The 20578-nt window shown below is 45.0% G+C and overlaps 1 protein-coding gene across 1 annotated transcript in view; it reads left to right on the top strand.

The window, feature by feature from the left end:
- The window catches only part of lancl2 (LanC lantibiotic synthetase component C-like 2 (bacterial)), a gene marked incomplete at its 5' end in the record, with an annotated part of 82068 nt that overhangs the window by 48897 nt on the left and 12593 nt on the right, over window positions 1-20578 (top strand). Inside the window, 2 exons of the mRNA XM_080019986.1 lie at window positions 7180-7326; window positions 14435-14617. Of these exons, the coding sequence (XP_079876112.1) occupies window positions 7180-7326; window positions 14435-14617 (330 nt within the window). The remainder of the gene's footprint in view (window positions 1-7179; window positions 7327-14434; window positions 14618-20578) is intronic.

Genomic DNA, 20578 nt, shown 5'->3' on the forward strand with positions numbered 1-20578 from the left:
ATGAACAACACAGGCCTAATTTCATCTTCATGGACGACAATGCTCCAGCTCGAGGTCGCATCATTAGAGAGCTCCTGGAGACTGGGGTACCTCAAATGGTGTGGCCTGCACTTTCTCCAGACCAGAATCCCACAGAAAACCTATGGGATCAACTGAGTCACCGTGAGGTGGCTCGTAACTCTGTATCCCAGAACCTCAATGACCTGAGGGCCGCCCTTCAAGAAGAGTGGGGTGCCATGCCTCAGCAGACAATAAGTGGACTTGTGAACAGCATGAGACGTCGTTGTCAAGCTGTAATTGATGCTCAAGGGCCCATGAAAAGTTATTGAGACATTGACATTTTTTGTTGTGACATACCCACCACTGTTGTTGGCTTTTGTTTCAATAAATTGTTTGAGATGAGGAAATCACCATTACATGCTTCTGCTTAAATGCCCTTCTTTCATGATATAATATCACTGTAGCGTGAACTTTTAACATTTTCCACAAATTTCACCCGAAAGCCAAATATCCCTAACTTTTTGTGAGTAGTGTATATATATACTGTGTATATATATATATTGCAATTCGCTTTGTCATTTGTCTGAGTTGGAGCGGATTGTCTGTGTTTTAGTCCATGCAGCAGGGCGCCGCCATGTTTGATCTGTACTCACTTCCATCTTCTCACAAGATTACAGCATACTCCCATTAGATGTGCTTCTCTTGCCTGAGATCTCTGCCTCTCCTTTACGTCGATTTACGATTTACTTACTGGGCGCTCGTTCAGTGTGACATGGCGAGGCCAGCTGTCTGTGCCTCACAACCTCACCACAGGGGTGCCCCAAGGCTCGGTGCTAGGACCCCTCCTCTTTGCCATATACACCACCTCACTGGGCCCGATCATCCGCTCACATGGCTTTTCATATCACTGCTATGCGGATGATACTCAACTCTATCTGTCCTTCCTGCCTGACGACCCAACTGTCTCGACGCGGATCTCGGATTGTCTCGCTGACATATCCACATGGATGAAGGATTATCATCTTCAACTAAATCTGGCGAAAACGGAACTGCTGGTCTTCCCGGCAAAACAAGGTATTTATCACAACATTGATATTAAAATCGACTCTCTATCTCTTGTTCCTACCAAGGCTGCAAGGAATCTTGGTGTCATTATTGATGACCAACTGACATTCTCGGACCATGTTGCCGCCGTCTCCCGGTCCTGCCGCTTCGCACTACTCAACATCCGAAAAGTCAGGCCGTACCTGACCCAATATGCCACTCAACTGCTGGTACAAACCTTGGTGATGTCCCGTCTCGACTACTGCAACGCCCTCTTAACAGGCTTGCCGGCCTGTGCGGTGAAGCCACTTCAGATGATACAGAATGCGGCGGCGCGACTGGTGTTCAACCAGCCAAAGAGGGCACATGTTACTCCGCTGCTCATCGAGCTCCACTGGTTACCTGTAGCCGCCCGCATCAAGTTCAAGTCTCTTATGCTGGCCTACAGAGTGATTGCTGGGAATGATCCCACCTACTTAAGTGCTCTTGTAAGAGCACATGTTGCCCCCCGGATGCTGCGCTCGTCAAATGAGCGTCGCCTGGCTCTGCCGGCCATACAGCCACGGCAATCCAGGCTATTCTCATTTGTAGTTCCACGTTGGTGGAACGAGCTGCCAAAAATGACCAGAGCGGGGACCTCCCTCTCTGTCTTTAAGAAGGATGCACAGACACATAACATCGACACTGGCTGTATCCACAGCTCATTCACGACATGTTGTAAAGTAGCAGCAACATAGTGCGATGTACCGTAAACCAATCATTGCGCTTCAAAGTAAAACACAGCACACGTGTCTTGTCTATCTTCTTTTCACCGCAACTCTGCATCAAGAGGGCAGTAAAACTGTAGTTCACTATGATGGTTAAATTTTGCAATTAATCTGTGTTTTAAAATGCGTGATGAACCGTCTGGGGCAATCCGCACGGATCACAGATCATTTCCTTTCTGTTACACCACTATGAGAAATAATCCCCTTAATGGTGTGCCAAGTCCCCATCAGCGGAGACACACTTGCACGTGTCCCTCTCTTCCGGCATTTCACTGTGTGTACAAGGGAGAGTGTGCCTTGGACCAGAAGGTCCAGTGATTTCACAGATGTGACTATCAAAGTGAGAAATAAACCCGACCATCATCGACTGACTGTCCTCTAGTTCAGAGGTTCCCAACCACCAGCTGGTGGACCGTGCCGAGCCGTGCTCCACGGCAGAGAAACAGCAGGAAACAGAGTAAATTAAATCCATCTAGAATTGTATTTGCATTGTTTGGAGTAAAGATCACTCTTATCTGAGCTTTTACTACCTGCGTTACCCTCTGGCAAAAATAGCATTTGTGTGCATGTGCATATTTTGGTGAGTAACTTAAAGTAGTGTAAATAAATAAGTCATTGTTTATTATTCTAAAGTCTACTTTTGCTGAGGTTCTTAACTGTTAACTTGGGTTAAAATATTAAATAATGTTAAATATTCTCATATTTTTGTTATTGTTAATCATTTTTAATTTTCAGATAAAAGTTACTTGTTGAGAAACAAGTGTTTTTCTTTACAAATCAAGACTCAATAGTCTAACTGGCATAGCCGTTAGTGCTGGAAAAAAAAGATGTTTGAATCGAGAATCAAATCGTGGATTTGGAGAGTTGTGACACCCCTACATGTTTTACTCTTTGTTAACAATTATTTTTCCTATTCTCCGAATAGCATTTTTCCTTGTCAAGGCCATAGCCGAGCCCCAGAGAAGGGGTCTGGAGATCTTTTCTTTGACAGTGGGTAATTTTCTGTCAATATTCTGTGGCCTTGTTCAATAAAAGAATAATCTACAGATCCTGAAAAAGCAACTTTACAAACACCTTAAAGGAATCGTTCAGATTTTTTTCAAAAGGCATCCCTGTTTTGTACTCGCTGCAGCACTACTGTATGGACACGCAGCTCCATTGTCCCATCAAGAGTTCGATCCACAATCTGTGAAAACGTGCTTCACGTTTCTGTTAAGGGTAAGGTGATGCCACAGGAGTCTGGGGAGTCATTTAACAAAAATGCTTTGGGTTTTCGTGCTAAATTCCCTGTTTGCTGGTGCTATTTTCATTGCTGTGCCCATAGTGTGGTTTCTGGTGCAATGAAAATAGCACCAGAAAAGTATGACAAAAAGTCTACACTACCGACTACACTACCGAGCTACTTTTAAAATGACCAGGTCAAAATGATCTACCTGCATAAAAAAATGCTAAATATATTTATTTATATATATATACTGTGTATACTACCGGGAGCAGCCCAAATAAGAAGAATAAGATACTGAATATACTTTATACTTTATATACTTTATATACAATATATGTTGATGTACCTTGCATCACTGCATGAACCTTTCGGCACAATACAATAAAATACATTTATGGTCACTACCTTACTCTGATGACTGGCACTGAATGGAGTCGGCCAGGGTTGCATTGTCCGGACAGTAGCTGCTGGTAGCCAGGCTTCCAAATGATCATCTGTCATGGTGGAATGGTATTTGGACTTTATAATCTTCATGTGGGAAAAGGCTGACTTGCATAAATAAGTAGAGCTGAATAATGCAGTCAAGGAGGTAGCATATTTCCTCATGTTTGGGTATTTTTCCTCCGTGTGTTAAGTTCCAAAACTGTCCATGAGCCCTAAATGGGTAGCACATAAATGTAGCGATTGGCTGGAGTATAGCAAAGTCTTAAAACCGTTTCTCGAAGTCTGACAGACAGTTTTCAATCTGCTCTGTGTAGCGCCTACTGTCAAGTTGCGAACACGCCTTTCCTTGGGTCTCCAGTTCTGATGCGAGGTTTTGAAAGTTCCCCAAATCATGGCCCTGCAGCTTTGAGGACAGTAGTTGCATTTTTAGTTTGAAGGCATTAAATGAACTGATCATGTTGACCACGGTTTTGTCTTTTCCTTGCAGCTGTAAATTAAGCTCTTTCAACATGTTGGTCAGATCAGTTAAAAATGCCAAGTCTAGCAGCTACTGATTGTCATTTAGTTGCTTGTATTCTGCATTTTTACTGACAAGGAGAAACTCCTTTATCTCCGGACAGAGCTCTCGAAATCTCTGCAGGAATTTCCCCCTACTAAGCCATCTCACATCAGTGTGTAGCAAGAGGTCAGAGTAGTTGCAGTCAGCCTCCTCCAGATGTGCACGGAACAACCGTCTTTGTAGAAATCTCGCTGGAATAGAACAGGCGATTTTTGTTGCCACATCCATTATCTCTTTCATGTTGAGCATTTTTGCACATTATGCTTGTTGGTGTATAATGCAGTGGTAGTTAAGGAAGTCGGGGAAAGCATCGGCTTCTCTGCACTTGGTAATAAATCCATTCAAGCGGCCCACCATTGCGGGCCGTCCGTGGTGATTGACATCAATTTACAGACTGGGAGCTGGGTCTATAAAGTTTTTGAAAGACTGAAAAATGTCCTCTCCCCGCGTGTGTTCTTTCATGGGCAGTATTGTTAACAGCTCCTGTTTTGCAGTCATAGCTGTAAACACCATCCGAATAAAAATGCACAATTGTGCTGTATCGCTTTTGTCCGTAGACTCGTCTACTTGCAATGAGAAACACTCACAGTCCACGATGTCCTTCCAAAGCTGCTGTGTCAAGTCCTCGCCCATTACTTCACAGTGCTTTGTAACTATACTTCTTGATAGCTGAAGAGCTTTGATTGGAGATAATATTGCTGGTTTATTTTTAAAGTCCTGAAACAATGAGTCAGCTGCCTCAACAAAGGCCTCTTTTACCATTTCTCCATCTTCTTACGCTTAATGATGGCTTTGGTGGCTGCTTTTGCTTTTGGATTCAGCTGTGTGAAAAATTACTGCTGTCCGATTAACTGCGATTTGAGTTCAGTCACCATTCTCTTTCTCAGCTCAGTTTCGGAGGGAAATCAGTGTTGTATTTTTTATGAACAATTGGAAAGTACCTTTCCACATTTCCCTTTTTCGGAATAGCAATGGTAGATTGACAGATCAGACAAACACACTTTGAGTATGACATGGTGAAAAAAAAGTCCTCCCATTCCGCATGGAAGTGGTAAGCTTTTGGTTTCTTATGTGGTCTGGCTCCCCCACATTTATTTTTTATATCCCTTCTTTAGTAGATATAAATTGGAAGGCTAACTAGGTCACTTAGCTCGCTAAATTTTTGCAGTAGCTCACACATTTTCTACGTGGTGACCCGTGTGTTAGAAGAACGGAGATCTAAGTTCCCTGTTCGTCAATCAAGTGGCAAATGCCAAATGGAGGATAGATGCATACATCTATCCTCCATTCAGATTCAGCCCATGTATGGGTCTCTTCTGGGTCTTTTATTTTGTCTCTAAAGCCGACAGGCAGCGCTTTGTTGGTGTAATTACTGTGCACTGCAAACATATTAATTCCCACCTAATTATGTTGTCACCCATGGGGAAAGACGGTCGATAGCTTATTAGGCTGGTGTGTGTTTGTCTCTCTGTTTTTGTGTGTTGGAAGACAGGTGGACATAGTCTCCCAGTGTTATTTAAGAAATTTTCTAATTGCATCTAGCAGAGCTTCAACATATTTTGTTCAGCTCTTAAAAAAAGCCCTCTCATAGTCCAAGATGTCCTCGTTGGTCAGACCAAGGTTTCCAAAGGGATACTTCAGATTTTGGGGAAATTTGTTTTTTTGTCCAGCCCAGACTCAGACGAGATGGTTGATACCAATTTCATCCCTGTTTGTCCAGTCCCGAGATAGTGACTGCATGGGGTCAGGCTGCATGGGTTAGGCTGTATGCTAACTGTGTTTTTCCAATGCAAGGCTGCAGAGAGAAGCAACTAGCCTAGCTCCTGTGAATTGAGGGAACACACACCTTCCAGCATCTCAAAATCAGTGTTATTTATGCCACTTAGTGTTACTTCACTCTTTGAATTGGTTATCTGCAGTATCAATTGATGTAACAAAGGCTCAAGGTTGTGGTATTAATATCATCATTACGCTAAGATCTACCTCAATGATGTGGGTATTAAAATTGGCTGGCAGCGCCCAATGTGCGGTGCACAGAATAGACGCTGTGTGCTGGCCTGGTTCTTTGGCGGCGGGGAGCAGAAGCAGAAATGGTCTTTCGGTTCGGAGGCTGGCTTGGGGCGGTGATGAAATGGCTCGGAGCCCAGTGGGGAGTGTGGGAGTGGAGTGGTCCCCAAAACGTTTCATGGTCCCCCATGCAGGAAAAAAGTCAATAACTTTTGATTTTTATTTTGGATTCTAAATCTGATTTGAAATGATCGAATAATATATGGATATTCCTGTCTATTTAAGTGCCAATGTCGGGAAACGGTGCGAAAATTAACCTGTCTACCTGGGTGTTATGTTTCCACCACTACCGATCAGAGCTGGAGCTGATAAAAACCTGTGACCACTGCAGGGTAACTTTTCCCGGGACTGGATGCCAAGTGTAGTCTTCCCCAAAGAGAAAACCCAGATGTTAGCGGGTGTTTTGGTGCTATGGAAAAAGGGTATTACAGTGGATTTCAATTCTCGTTTATAGTTTGGAAAATTACTCTTGTGTTAAGGTATTGAATCTTCTTGAATAATGCAGTGCCATATTTTTTACTCTTGAACCCTTCCTTATTTATTAATAGAATTCAGTGAGTATTTAAGTATATATAAGTATTTCTTTGCACTTTTGAGCCCTTCATTGTTTTCCTATAGCACCGCCTGCTGCAAAAGATCCATTCCACGGTCAGTCATACATTTTTGACACACAACTTAGTTTGGCACCAAAAGTTAAAAGTTGTTCAAACGGTGCAAGAAGTGATGTATGATGATCCAAGTTGGCACACCCACTCACCTCGACATAAAACCATTTGTTCACTTGTTTGTTGTGCAGCCTTTTGTAGACAATTCTGTTGAGCGAGTCGGATATCTATATAAAAAATTCTCTCCATCCCTGAGAGTAGCCGATCTAGGTCAGAATCCACTTTGTTCATCTGGTTGCCAAGGTGTTACTAATATGTGATATTCAATTGCTAACTAAGCCTTTATTTCCCGTATGGGACGGCAGGAAGTAAAAATGTCTGGAGGGGGTCTCTTCAATAAATGATAATCCGCAATAAACTCACAGCCACTGTGAGGATTTATATATTTTACATTACAATACAATTCAGGTAGCGACAGCCATAGTGGAGTCTGGCAAGAACCTGTCCGCGGAGCAGAAGAAGAGCGAGCGCTGCCCCCTGCTGTACGAGTGGCACAAGAAGCAGTATGTGGGCGCTGCCCATGGACTAGCTGGGATCTACTACATGCTCATGCAGGTGAGGAACGGAAGGGTTCGGTGCTGGGTAATGGAGGGCGTTGGGTAGTACGTTAACGATGTAATGAAAACAGTGACGTGAGAGTAATGAAACAAACCGTTTCTAACATGTCTCCTCCACCGATCTGTAAATAGAATAGATGCAGCCTGTCCATATGCAACCTATGAAGTGAGTTAAATACAGTTTTGGTTAGAACTATCTGTTCTAACGGTAACATTTTCTGTCTTTTAATTGCATTCGGGGATATGTGTACCGCCATGAAATTGCATACGTTGAGCTGCTTTCAGAATATTACATTTTGCAATGCAAGCTGATCATGTTCTATTTGGCTTCAAAGGAGCTTCCTAGCAAGATCAAATCGGTTTCTGCTTTGTTGATCGGGTATCAATAGGCGACATCTGCCTAGATAGGACACGCCACAGGGAAAGGGAGACTGACATACTCTGTCCGTGATGTCCGATTGCCTCACATAGGCACTCTGACCCCCATAGATTGGGGCAGGGCTGCATGCATGCAAGGATGCATGGCACTGAGAAATTAAAGTTATAAATGAGAGGAACCAACATTTTGATAAGGCCTGGGTGAAAAATTACCAACCCGTCCTTTAAAGAAATTGTGTTTTGTCTTCACTTCTCCAATAGCAAATCACTGAACACTATCCAACATGAAATAGGATAAAAATTATTCTTTTGCTCAGACTACTTACATAAGCTGCTTTCACACATGAACTCCGGACAATGTCCTCACAAACGGACAATCTCCGTTGTGTGCTACGTGTGTCTCATGTGTCCTGAGAGGGGGTGTGTAATTTTAACTGTAAACACGGCCATTCACTCAATTGCAGTGTCACCATGAAATGGCGCGAACTTAACAAAAACACAATCACATTTCAGAGAGAGATTTCAGTGGACCTGAGATATTGTCCTTTGAACCCTGACCAGGGCTCAACTTTCAAAATTCAAATGTTTTTTTTGTCATATGAATGAGAACAGGTCTGAATGTTTTATTTTAATCTACATGTTGCACAGCTTTTTAATTTCAAAATAGAAGCTGTTTTTTTATTATCATTTTTAAATTTAGAAAGTTCTTTGGCATGAGAGCAATCAAAGTAGGTCTATGTAATTATAGTTTCAAGTTGATATACTTGATAACAATGCAAGCATCATTACCAGTAATCAGATTCCTATTCTCAGAGCCAACTCAACTTTACATAATAAGTAAAATAAGGGCATTTGTAGTGATTAAAATAAAACAGTATTTAAAAAATCTAAAATGCAAAGGAGTAGTAGTGTATAAGTAACATGATGATATTTACCTAAAAGAAGGACAAAATAAAATGCAGACAATAATGACAGTGAGTCAAACTGGTAGTGACATCTTAAATAGGCTTAGGCCACAACAATGCAGTGTAATACTGAATGGCAAGATAGACACTGTTGTAAGATAAATACTGCAATGTACTGCTAAGAGGTAAGGCAAAACAGGTATGCAATGCAATACTTGATAGATTAAAGTGACTAGTGGTAGGTAATGTAAACAGCATTTTTCCTATTTTTTGTAGCGGCAAAGTGTGTGGATTTATAGGTTCTAGTCTTTGGCCTTTACATTTCAAAATGAGGGTTTGAACTATCTAACTATTTTACTGCAAATAATTGTGAAACATCACAACAAATGTATGCATTCGAGCCCCATTTAATAGATTTATTTTCCAAATTTCAAAATACAACAATGGCACAAGAAACTGTTAAAAATCAATAAATAAAAGTCAGTAGAATAAAATCAACACCAGGGATATAATAATAATTTGTACAAACCTTAAAGAGACTAAACAGTGTATGGATCCTTCTGAACGCTCAAGATTATTTACTGTTGATACAGTTTAAACTCCATGGTTTACTTCACGGATTAGTTGCCAACTATTAAATACATTGCCAGCTATTGATTAAGAATTATTCAGAAGTGTCACAACCAAAGCTAGGAGGGACTCAAACGCACGACACAGGGAGACGGAAGGCAGGCAATACAGCCGGCCACAATACAGACAGGCGCCGGTCTGTATGCGGCGTGCTCGCTCCTCGGGGGAGAAATGTGAGTGACAAAGTTGCATTGGCATCGCCCCCTCCCTCTCGTGCTGGCGCTCCCGTAGCCGGTTGTCCAGGCGGATGGCGGTCTCCACTAGTTTGTCCAGGTCTGTGGCTCGTCCCGCCACGGACAACTTGTCCTGCAACTCGTCGTTCAGGGCGCGCTGAAACACGTCCTGCAGGGCTCCGTCATTCCAGCCGCTTTCTGCGGCTAGATTCTGGAACTCGACGACGAGGGAGGCGATGCTACGGGAACCCTGGAGGAGGGAGAGGAGTCTTCTGGCGGCCTCCTTGCCGCAAACTGGGTGGTCGAAGACTCTCCTCATTTCGCGGGTGAACAGATCATAGGAGAGACTCACGGGGCCCCCCTGACTCCAGACCGCGGAACCCCAGCCGAGAGCCGCCCCTCTCAGGCAGGAGATGAGGAACGCGATGAGGGCACTATTGGAGGCGTGCGACGATGGCTGCTGTTGAAAAACCACCGCGCACTGCACGAGGAAGGCGCAGCAGGTGCCGAAATCGCCGTCGTAAGGCGCTGGAGCTGGAACGTGGGGCTCAGGGGGGAAAAGAGAGGCGCTGGGAGCCCTGGTGGGGGAAGGAGGGCGCGTCGGAGGAGCAGGGGGGGCCACGGGGGCCGGAGGACCCTGCAGGCTCCTGACGGCCGCCGAGATGGGCCAGAGGTGTTCCGCGATGTCCCGGAGGGCCTGGTCATGTTGCCCAAGCAACATTCCTTAGTCCCGGAGTGCGCGGCGGAGCCATTCTGTGTCGGCTGGGTCCATGGTTTCCTGGCCAGACCGTACTGTCACGACCAGAGCTAGGACGCATGACACAGGGTAAACTAGGAACTAGGAACAAGCACTAGGAGCTAGGAATTTGGAACTTGGAATTTGGAAGGGAGCCAGTAGCTGTACGACTCGGGTAAGCTAGTTGAAAGTCTGGCAAGGATTAACTGGGAAGCTGAGACTTAATACTGTGAGAGTGATGCAGGTAATTGATCCCAGGTGTGTGCAATTGGGCTTGAGTAGGGAGATGCAGATGGGGCCAGGGCGGCCTCTAGTGGCGCTGGGAGGCCGTGGGCCTAACAAGAAGTCCTGTATGATAGTAAACGGAATATTTGATTCCCCCTCTACAGAGAGGGGACCATTGGTCGGGTAGGAATTTTCACAGTGAAAAGGGGATTGATTGCTCCATTGGAATGTGGAGATTTACGTCAATAGCTCTGCATTTGCATATGTATGGGTTAGGTGCGGGGGCTTCCAGATCTGTTGGAAGACACAATAATCGGCTATTAAGTGTAAACAAAGAGAAGCCCAAGGCTTCATCTGTAGCCTGCTTCGGTCATCACTCAAAAAAGTGTACTTCAGCCATGATATATATATATATATATACACACACACAGTCCTTTTTGTCTCAAATAGGGGTGGGAATCACCTGGGACCTCACGATACGATGCAGTGTTTTTGCACCGAAGAGTTGTGGGGAATCCCTGAGTTCTCGGGTACCTGGGGAGGTCCCCCCTAGACACCTGCACTGGTGACGCTGATGTGACATCATCCAACGGTGTTTCAGCATGAGTTCCGTGTTGTATTTATTCTGTAACTTTCACTGATTTCACCTTACCGGTCCTCTAAAATTTGTTTCCAAACAAATAAAAATAAATGTGACCCACCGCAGACTTTAAGTACATTTGGTGGCTTTTGACTTTTTTTTCACATCATTTGAAAGTGAAGAACCAGAGCTTCAAAACAAGGTGTCACTTGTGCAAATCAAGCAAATGTTTTTCAAGCTATGACTTGGTAATGACAAGGGTGTGGCAAACTGTGTTTCTGAGATAATCACCTTCAAATTTTTCCCCAACACTTGGCTTCATTCAGCCAGCTCCCAGAATGCAAATGCTTTGGAGGACCAACAAAGCCACATGGCTACTTGTCACGTGGCCACTTGACACCCTGCTGAATGAAGGACTTGACACCATGCTGAATGGGGCAATCTTTGCATTGTTCTTGTGTTTTGAGGGAATGTTGAACAGTGTCATCGACACACAACATCTTTTGTTTTTCAAAAGGATTTTATTTAACAGTAAGAATATGCATGTTTTATATAAGTCAAATTACTTAGGAGTTCTAAAGTGCGTATAACACAACAATATGTAGAGTCTATCAATAATATGAGTCTCTGTATATCAGCCTCAGTGTGCCATTTAATATATAAATGTGCGTGTGCCAAATATCTTCAAGGTTCTTGGAGTTATTACAGTATGTGGGCCCAACCTTAACCCAGCTACACTCTGAGAGCCTGTTTGGGCCTGCCTCTTCCGATTGGTGTTGCTGCACAGGTGATGTCCTGGGTGTCGTCATCACAGAACTCTGATCTTTATATATATATATACTGTATATATTTGATCTATTGATAAAATAAGAAGATCCAGTTTCTTTGTACATGATTCCTGGTCAAGCCTGCCATTTTCTTTTCGCCCCTTGCAACATTTGCAGGTAAACTTGATGTTGTCCATTGCTACTTGGTCATAATCTGCATCACCAACCTCAACGGACTTCATCACATCATCAACTTCTTCCGCTGTAACGGCGTATCGTTGGTCTCCTGCGGTGGTTCTTGAAATATTCCGTTTCATTTCATCACATTCAGGTTGAAATCCACTGTTTGAAAATTTCTCCAAGTCCGGGATAACGCGGGTATCACATTCAGCATCGTGGTCGGAGAACTGACTATCATTGTGGAAAATGAAGTCCAGTATGCGCTGCTTACACTGACTAGGATCTATCACACAGGTCAGATTAAGTTCCACGATATGATTTAGATCTTCTGCCACCCGCTTCTCCTAATCCATAGCAACACAAAGATTAAACTTTTCACAGTGAAACTGAAGGATCCTCGTCTTGTTTACGGAAGTGACGTCAGCTTTACTTCTTCGTTGGTTTATGCCCCCTACACAATGTCTGTGTGTCTGTAAAAGTAGTACGATTTAAAGGTTGAACTCTATCAAAACAGTTTCACATTGTGACTTCACATCACATGGAATATGGATGAATGAGCTTCACCTGGACTGTCGCTTTAAAGGAAACCATCGATCTGCGTTGTTCAGCGCTGTTCAGTCTCTCGGTAAGTGAAGTGTGTTTCCCTATCAAATCTAACGGAAATATTTTACTCCACGGTTTTACATTTGTCTACTATTTATAAATAAAACTCAGTTTTGGAAATACGTAGAGAGATGAAAAAACCCACAAAGGAACACAAATCTGGAAAAATCACATTTTCCTTCTAGAATGGTTTTTTCGACTTATTTTGGCTGCTCCTAGCGATTTTAGAAAAGCGCAAGAAAGCAGGTTTTGCTGCGGCTGGTCACAAATTTGAGACGAGAAATAATCAATACAGTTGCTGGATCTTCACTCATATTAGATCTACAAGACATAATTTAAAAGTTTATTCCTACATTCATATAGCAGAGGCTTGTTCACTCTGGGATTTTCTGTTTCATTCAATTAATGTAAATTAATAAACTAAAATTAAAAAAATACATCCACAATAAAAAAAAATGTAAAAAATTGTTTGTCATATTTTTTACTACCACTTAGTGTACGTGGGCTGGTCCCCACCCAGAGTGATACAACTCGACTGGGCGGACTCAGTCCAAGGGACCGTGGTCTTAGGTCTGGACAAATCACCGGCACTTACATCACTGAAGGTTCCTCTTGTGCCGGTTAGTCACTGCCCTGGAGTAGGAGCTAAATAAGTTGCTCAAAACAAAGGTCTTAGAACTATGAAATTGGTTCCTACGGTGCAAAAACGCACAATATGGGGAGTTTTGTAATACATTAAGTATTGCAATTACATTTTTTGCGATATTTTACAATTATTTTAGGTAAAATAAAATTGAAAATATTAAATTTAAGGTGTGAGGTGTGATTTCCCGGTCCGTCTGAACGGCTTTTAGAAATAAACTTGAATTTTCTGAGCCACGCAGCTGGGTTCTGGATCAGATAGGATAGGAGTGATGGATGAATAGATCTGCAATGAAGAGCTCTTCGCCCAGGTGGAGGAGCAGGGTGGGGAGCTGTGCTAAGCTCATACTTGTTATTATTAGGATTTGAAAATAAGGGGGAGTAACTGACAAGGTGTCCCAGTTACGCACAGTGTTTTCATTTGTTTAATTAAATTAAACACATCTACAATCAAAAAAATAAAACACTGATTCATTCATTCTTTCAAACCATTTGTTCTTTAAAATCAGAGATGTATATATTGATTCTATTAGATGTTCCGTTCCAAAACATATAACGTATATTTTTCATAAAAAAAACCGCAAGATTTTCCTCTATACGCAAGTTGCTTTACATTTTGAACTACAAATGCGTTACTGGCAAGATCCGAGCAGGCATCCGACAGGGTCAGCCATGTCCCAATCACGGATCTGCCTGTCTCCTGTCATGTTCCAGCTGCCCTCACAAAGTGGCTCCTACTATAGCACACAACCAGAGATTTTCCGCGTCAAACGCATTTACACTTACTGGATATACTGAGCCTGGGTAGAGCATGCAGGAGGCAGGACGTGACACAATTGATGCATGATGTTGCAGAGTTTAACAGCACACCTAAGGTGGCGGACGAGCCTACGTATTACTTACTGACTTACGTAATTGTGACTTTATTTGCATTGATACCCCATGTTTTTGGACGTATCCACAATATAAACTAAAGAGTGGAAAGGAATATAAAGGAAAGCAGAAAGGGGCACGAAGCAGTTGTGCTCCGTATACAAAGATTCATACCTACAGCTCAATCAGACAATACACAGACTTTGTACCAAGGTACAAGAGCTGATTAGGACATTTGCGTTCACACAGCTCCTCTAGGTAATGTCCAGATAATTTCAGGGTTGCAGTGCATGTGTGAAAGCAGCTGTACTTACTTACCGACAAGTCAAAATAAAGCCATATGACCTCCTCCCATTCAAATTACTACAATTTCTCTTTTCTGATTCTAATTTTCCTTTTTCAAACCACACATAGCCAGAAAGCCGAGCCACTCCAGACGTCCTGTCTGAACTCGTGCAGCCAAGCATCGACTACGTCCGCCACAAAAAGTTCCGCTCAGGCAACTACCCCTCCTCGCTAAGCAACGAGAGCGACCGTCTGGTGCAATGGTGCCACGGAGCGCCCGGGGTGGTACACGCCCATGTCATGGCGTACAAGGTGAGACTTTTTTTTTTTTCTCAAATGTGTGCGGCTACGTGAGCCTTTTCCATAGACACACAAGATAAAAATACATCGAAATGTTTTTTAAAGAATGCAATCAATTCATATTTGTTTTAAATACGAGTCTACATTGTATCACAGACCTAGATCTACTGTAGGATTTTCCCGTTTTCAAATACAAAGAACAAACATATATCTAATATGTAGAAGTAATGCGTTACAGTACAAACATGTCCCATTGACTAATTTCAACAATATAATTGAAATGTAGCTCACATTTCAATTATATTAAAAATTGCATTTTTTTATGGCAGACTACTATAAAAAAATAATTCACACTTTTTATCTGGATAACTGTAAGATTTTAACTTAAAGTGTATGCAGAGATCATAGAACATATTGTGAGACAGCCTAAACAAGATCAGCACGTTGTAATGTCAATTTTATTTATTTATTAAGTAATTAACAGAAATTGTTACAGAAATTAAAGGGTCGCTTTAATATGGAGTTTGTCAATCGGTGGTCTTAAATAAAGTGGCAGACAGACATTGGTTTTACTTGTACAAGGGTCGGATCAGAGATGTGCTAAGAGGCAGCTCTCTGAGTCAAAGTTTATTTTCAAGGAGTCAGAGTATATACAGTATGGTCAGTTCAACGTCACAAATACAGAGAATATACAGTCAGCTTGACCTCACAGGTGCAGATAATAATTGGCCAGGCCAAGATAAGGCAAGCTTTGAGGATCGGGCAAGCTTTTTGCCAGGAACCCAAGGGAGGACATAATCTAAAAGGTTTGTGAAAGAATTAACCCTGTGTGCTAAAATAAAAGTGTGTGACTGGAAGCTACATGAAGTTGTGTTCTTCATTGTGTGTATGCCTGTACGTTTATGTGATTACATGGATTTAGATATATTGTTATATTCCACCCTTTTAATCATATAAACATAAGGATAATAATAAAAAAATATGGAAAATGTAAATACTAAAACATGAAATGTAAAAACATCAAAATAGAATGTTAAAACGGAAACACGCGGGGAACAAAATATATACGTAAAGCACATCACAAAAGAAAACAAACCAACAACCAACCTCAATAGGTACATGTAAAGCTATACTAAGAATAAAGCGAGAAAAAAATGTAATAAAATAAATGATTGTTACATAAAAATAAACGGTATGTCAACAAATAACAGGTTTGTATATGGTTATCAGAAAAAACCTAGCCCTTGATGTCAGGTAAAACCCGGTGGGAAACCCAGGATGTCCTTTTGATGGAGGGGCAAAGGAAAAAGATGACCATATAACAAGGTGGGGAGTGGCCAGGCTAGAGGGGGATCGGACTGGAGGGGCGTGGGGTACAAGGGTCATCTGGACGAATGTTGAGTTCTTTCACCACCTCTATATCTAAATCTGAGTAGCTCCATGCTTATAGTGGACCTGTCTTGTAGAGGGACCATGGTCCACAGCCCTCAGCCAGCTCTTCATTTCCAGCTAAGCCAGGTGTGAGGGCGTATCTAAGGAGGGAAACAAAGAGGAAAATTCAGGTTGCGCCAAAAATGCCATTTGCTGCACCCGCACAGCCTTCAAAATTATAGCACAGATGATTGGAGCAAGCTGGTCATAAATTCTGCAGGGCAGGTACATGTGCATAGCATAAGGTGCACCTTACATTAAGACCTTATCTTTATCTTTGCCGAGTCCAGATGTTGGAAGCTCCGAACAAGCTCTGTGAAGAGGTTCTTTGTTCAACCATTCTGAGACTCACCATCACTCCCCCTTGGAGATCAAACATCGCCACATCTCCACATACTGAATAAAAGAGGCTTCAAAGAAAGGTAGAATAAAACGAATAACAACAAAATGCAGAAATGCATAACAAAATGAAAAACACATCCCTAAAACATCCGATGAACATCAGAATAAAACAAATAACAAGCACTATAACACCGGCTTTTGTCACGACCGGGGCTAGGTGAGACCCAAATGCACGACACGGGTAGACGGGAGGCAGATGAAGGATGTTTATTAGCCCAGACGGTGGAGCGAGCCGGGGGGAGCCAGTCAGGAAGGGATGGAGCAGGGCTGGGCAGGGAAAATGACCGGGAGGAGGGGTCCAGTATCCGGGTGAAGAGACGGGGAACCGGGCTGGATGGAGAGGGACGGACAGCCTTGGTCGACGAGCATTGACAAGCAGGTAAACCGGGCTGGCTGGAGAGGGACGGACAGACTGGGTCGACGAGAGGAGACAATCAGGTAAGGGGGAGACGAAACAAAGAGACAAAAACTATGGACTTTGACAAGCACTAGGAGCTTTGAAGGATCCGTCTCCGGGGGACCCAGGAGCGTTCCTCCGGACCGTGTCCCTCCCAGTCCACTAGGTACTGAAGGCCCCTCCCCCGGCGCCGCACATCCAGCAGGCGCCGCACTGTGTAGGCCGGGTGACCGTTGATGGTTCGGGGGGGTGGTGGGGCCTTGGCGGGGAGGGAGAGAGGGCGCTGCGCCCAGCGGAGACGATGAGGGGTGAATGATCCCGGCAGTGAGAGGGTCCTAGATGTAGGTTTCCATGGCCTCCTGTTCGGGCCGGGAGACATTATACAGGCGACTGCAGGGGAGGGGGGCGCCTGGCAAGAGGTTGATTGCTCAGTCATAGGGGCGATGAGGTGGTAGGGATAGCGCGCCCTGCTTGCTGAAAACAGGGGCCAGGTCCAGAAATGGATGAGATAGAACCTCAAGGACTCACGGGGGTTGCCGGAGAGTAGCAGCAGCCGTCTGGTGGGTAATCCAGGTCAGAAGTGACCCGGTCAGCCCCTTGAGCGGAGTGGGGAGAGGGACGGGTGTCAGCCCTAGCTGGCGTACTAGTCCCAGGTCGAGGAAATTCGCATCCGCTCCGTAAACTATGAAAGCAGAGGAAGTGAGTGTTATTTCCCCCCCCACAAGAGGGAAGCTGGGAGCAGAGGACGGGTGAGGTCGCCCTCTCCCGGCCAGACTGGGCAGGTGGCTCAGAAGTGTCCCAGCCGGACGCAATACACACAGGCGCCGGTCTGTATGCGGCGGGCTCGCTCCTCGGGGGAGATCCGGGAGCGACCGAGTTGCATGGGCTTGGCATCGGAGAGAGTCGAGGGACTTCTGAGGCGCCCGAGAGTAGTGGGCGCTGGAGACCGGGGCGTGGCCGCCCAGGCGGGAGGCACGGGCTGGAGTCTTGCCCCCTCCCTCTCGTGCCAGCGCTCCCGTAGCCAGTTGTCCAGGCGGATGGCGGTCTCTACCAGTTGGTCCAGGTCCGTGGGCTCGTCCGGCCGCGCCAACTCGTCCCGCAACTCGTCGTTCAGGGCGTGCTGAAACACGTCCTGCAGGGCTCCGTCATTCCAGCCGCTTTCTGCGGCTAGAGTCCGGAACTCGACGACGAGGGAGGCGACGCTACGGGAACCCTGGCGGATGGAGAGGAGTCTTCTGGCGGCCTCCTTGTCGCAAACTGGGTGGTCGAAGACTCTCCTCATTTCGCGGGTGAACAGATTGTAAGAGAGACTCACGGGGCTCCCCTGACGCCAAACCGCGGAACCCCAGCCGAGAGCCGCCCCTCTCAGGCAGGAGATGAGGAATGCGATGCGGGTGCCATCGGAGGCGTACGACGATGGCTGCTGCTGGAAAACCACCACGCACTGCACAAGGAAGGCGCAGCAGGTGCCGAAATCGCCGTCATAGGGCGCTGGAGCCAGAACGTAGGGCTCAGGGGGGACGAGGGAGGCGTTGGGAGCCCTGGTGGAGGGAGGAGGGAGGGCCGGAGGAGCAGGGGGGGCCACAGGAGCCGGAGGAACCGGCAGGCTACTGACGGCCGCCGAGATGGTCCGGAGGTGTTCCGCGATGTCCCGGAGGGCCTGGTCATGTTGACCAAGCAACACTCCTTGGTTCTGGAGTGCGTGGCGGAGCCCCTCTGTGTCAGCTGGGTCCATGTTTTATGGCCAGACCGTACTGTCACGACCGGGGCTAGGTGAGACCCAAACGCACGACACGGGGAGACGGAAGGCAAACGAAGGATGTTTATTAGCCCACATGGTGGAGCTGGCCGGGGGGACCCGGTCAGGTAGGGATGGAGCAGGGCTGGGCAGGGATGATGATGACCGGGAGGAGGGGTCCTCGGGACGGGAGCCTTGTTGATTAAGATCGATGGAGTTCAACCAATAGACATTTTTGTCAATTGTTCACCAGGGAAGTATTGTAAGTATTGTATAGACGCAAATCCACCTGAAATCTGGTTTTGTGCCCTAAATTTGTGAGGGGACCTCCCTTGGAACTCTAAAGGCATCTACGTAGACACAGGGGGCGTTTACAGATTCTGTTATTTTTTAGTTGACGTGGGTGCAGTGTATCATGCGGTCCCAGACGTGTTGCCATGTGTATTCCATTGGTTGTGGGGTCATACGTTATATGACCCAATTATCTTTGAGTGGTTGAGCATAATGCCACAGTATCGGGAGTACTATTAATAATGTTGTGATTTGTATGAATGCTAGTGTTCCTCTGACCCTGCAGAGTCATTTTAATAGGTTAAATGGATGCCATGAGCTTTGCTGGCTCACGGTTTCTGCTGGGTGTAATAACTGGGTGTGGGTACTTAGCCTTGGGCAGTGGCGTTGGCTTCCTCGGTGGATGCAGCACTGATGGCGTTGGTGTCATTTTGTCCACAGGTTTGCAGGGATGTTGGTGAGTGGGGGAATTGTATCACTATAGCTAGAGAGCTATGATATCGTCTTGTGTTCCTCTGACTTGGATACATGCTACAAAGACTCACAAACGTTGTTGACTCTTTTGGCACAATGAGGGTATAGTGAAAAGACCACTGACTGTGGACCTGAGAGTTCATGCTGGTTTGTGTGTAATTAGCATTTATTTTATATACTGAGGTGCAAGGCTATTTATGGCTTTATTTATAAATTGCATTATTTTAAAATCAATCCTGGTTTTAACAGGGAGCCAATGTAGAGATGTAAGAACAGGTGTGATGTGTTCAAACTTTATTTATTTAATTTATTTTCTGTGATGTCAGTAGGGGTGAATAGTGTGGCTTGACTGAGTGGGGAACAAAATTGGATATTTATGTTTGCCATGTGAAGCAGACTGATATGATAACTCAAAAATCTTTGTGGTGTCATTTGTGTTGGTTTACCAGTTTGTAGGGTAATGGATTTCGAAGAGAAATATGCCACTGGGCAGAAACACGAACTGAGTAAATGGGAGTCTATAGCCAGGGAAACCGAGTGTGGGTATGACGGTAAGGGAATGTTTTAGATCAGTGACGGCCACCCAAGCCTCGGGTGTCCTGTGTGTGTGTGTGTGTGTGTGTGTGTGTGTGTGTGTGTGTGTGTGTGTGTGTGTGTGTGTGTGTGTGTGTGTGTGTGTGTCTGTGTGTGTGTGTGTGTGCGTGTTTGTGTGTGTGTTGTACATGTCACCTGATCAGGGTGTGCAGAGCCATGGCTTGGGGCTGTTCCCTGGGGTCCCCTCCTCCCGGTGTCAACTCTTATAATGTACAGATTCCCCTGTTTGACCCCAGTTACCCTGTGGTCATCTCTTTGGCGCCTTGGGACAGGTGCGGGCCCAGTGAACTTCCTGGCCGCAGCGTTAGCAGGTGCTCCGGCCTGGGTTTTGACCTCCTCTGCCTCGACGATTGAGACGTCTTCCACGGAATCCCCCGCCTCGTTGGGTCTGGCCTGAGGTGTTTTGCTGAGGCGTTGATGGACTTTGCTGACCTTGAGTGAGGGCCTGAACGAGTATGGTCATCTGGGTCTGGGACTCACGTTGTTTTTTTTTTTATCTTGTTTTTGATCTTTGTCCCTTTGGTGTGTCTCATAGGTGTGTTCAGTGTGGAGGATGGTGTCAGCAAGGGTTGCCGTCTTCCAGGTGATAAACAAGCATTCCAACATGTCACAGAGTGGGAACATCAGTCTGTTGATGAATGCGGAC

The sequence above is a fragment of the Zeus faber genome, assembly GCF_960531495.2.
Source record: "Zeus faber genome assembly, chromosome: 19".
Lineage (NCBI taxonomy): Eukaryota > Metazoa > Chordata > Actinopteri > Zeiformes > Zeidae > Zeus > Zeus faber.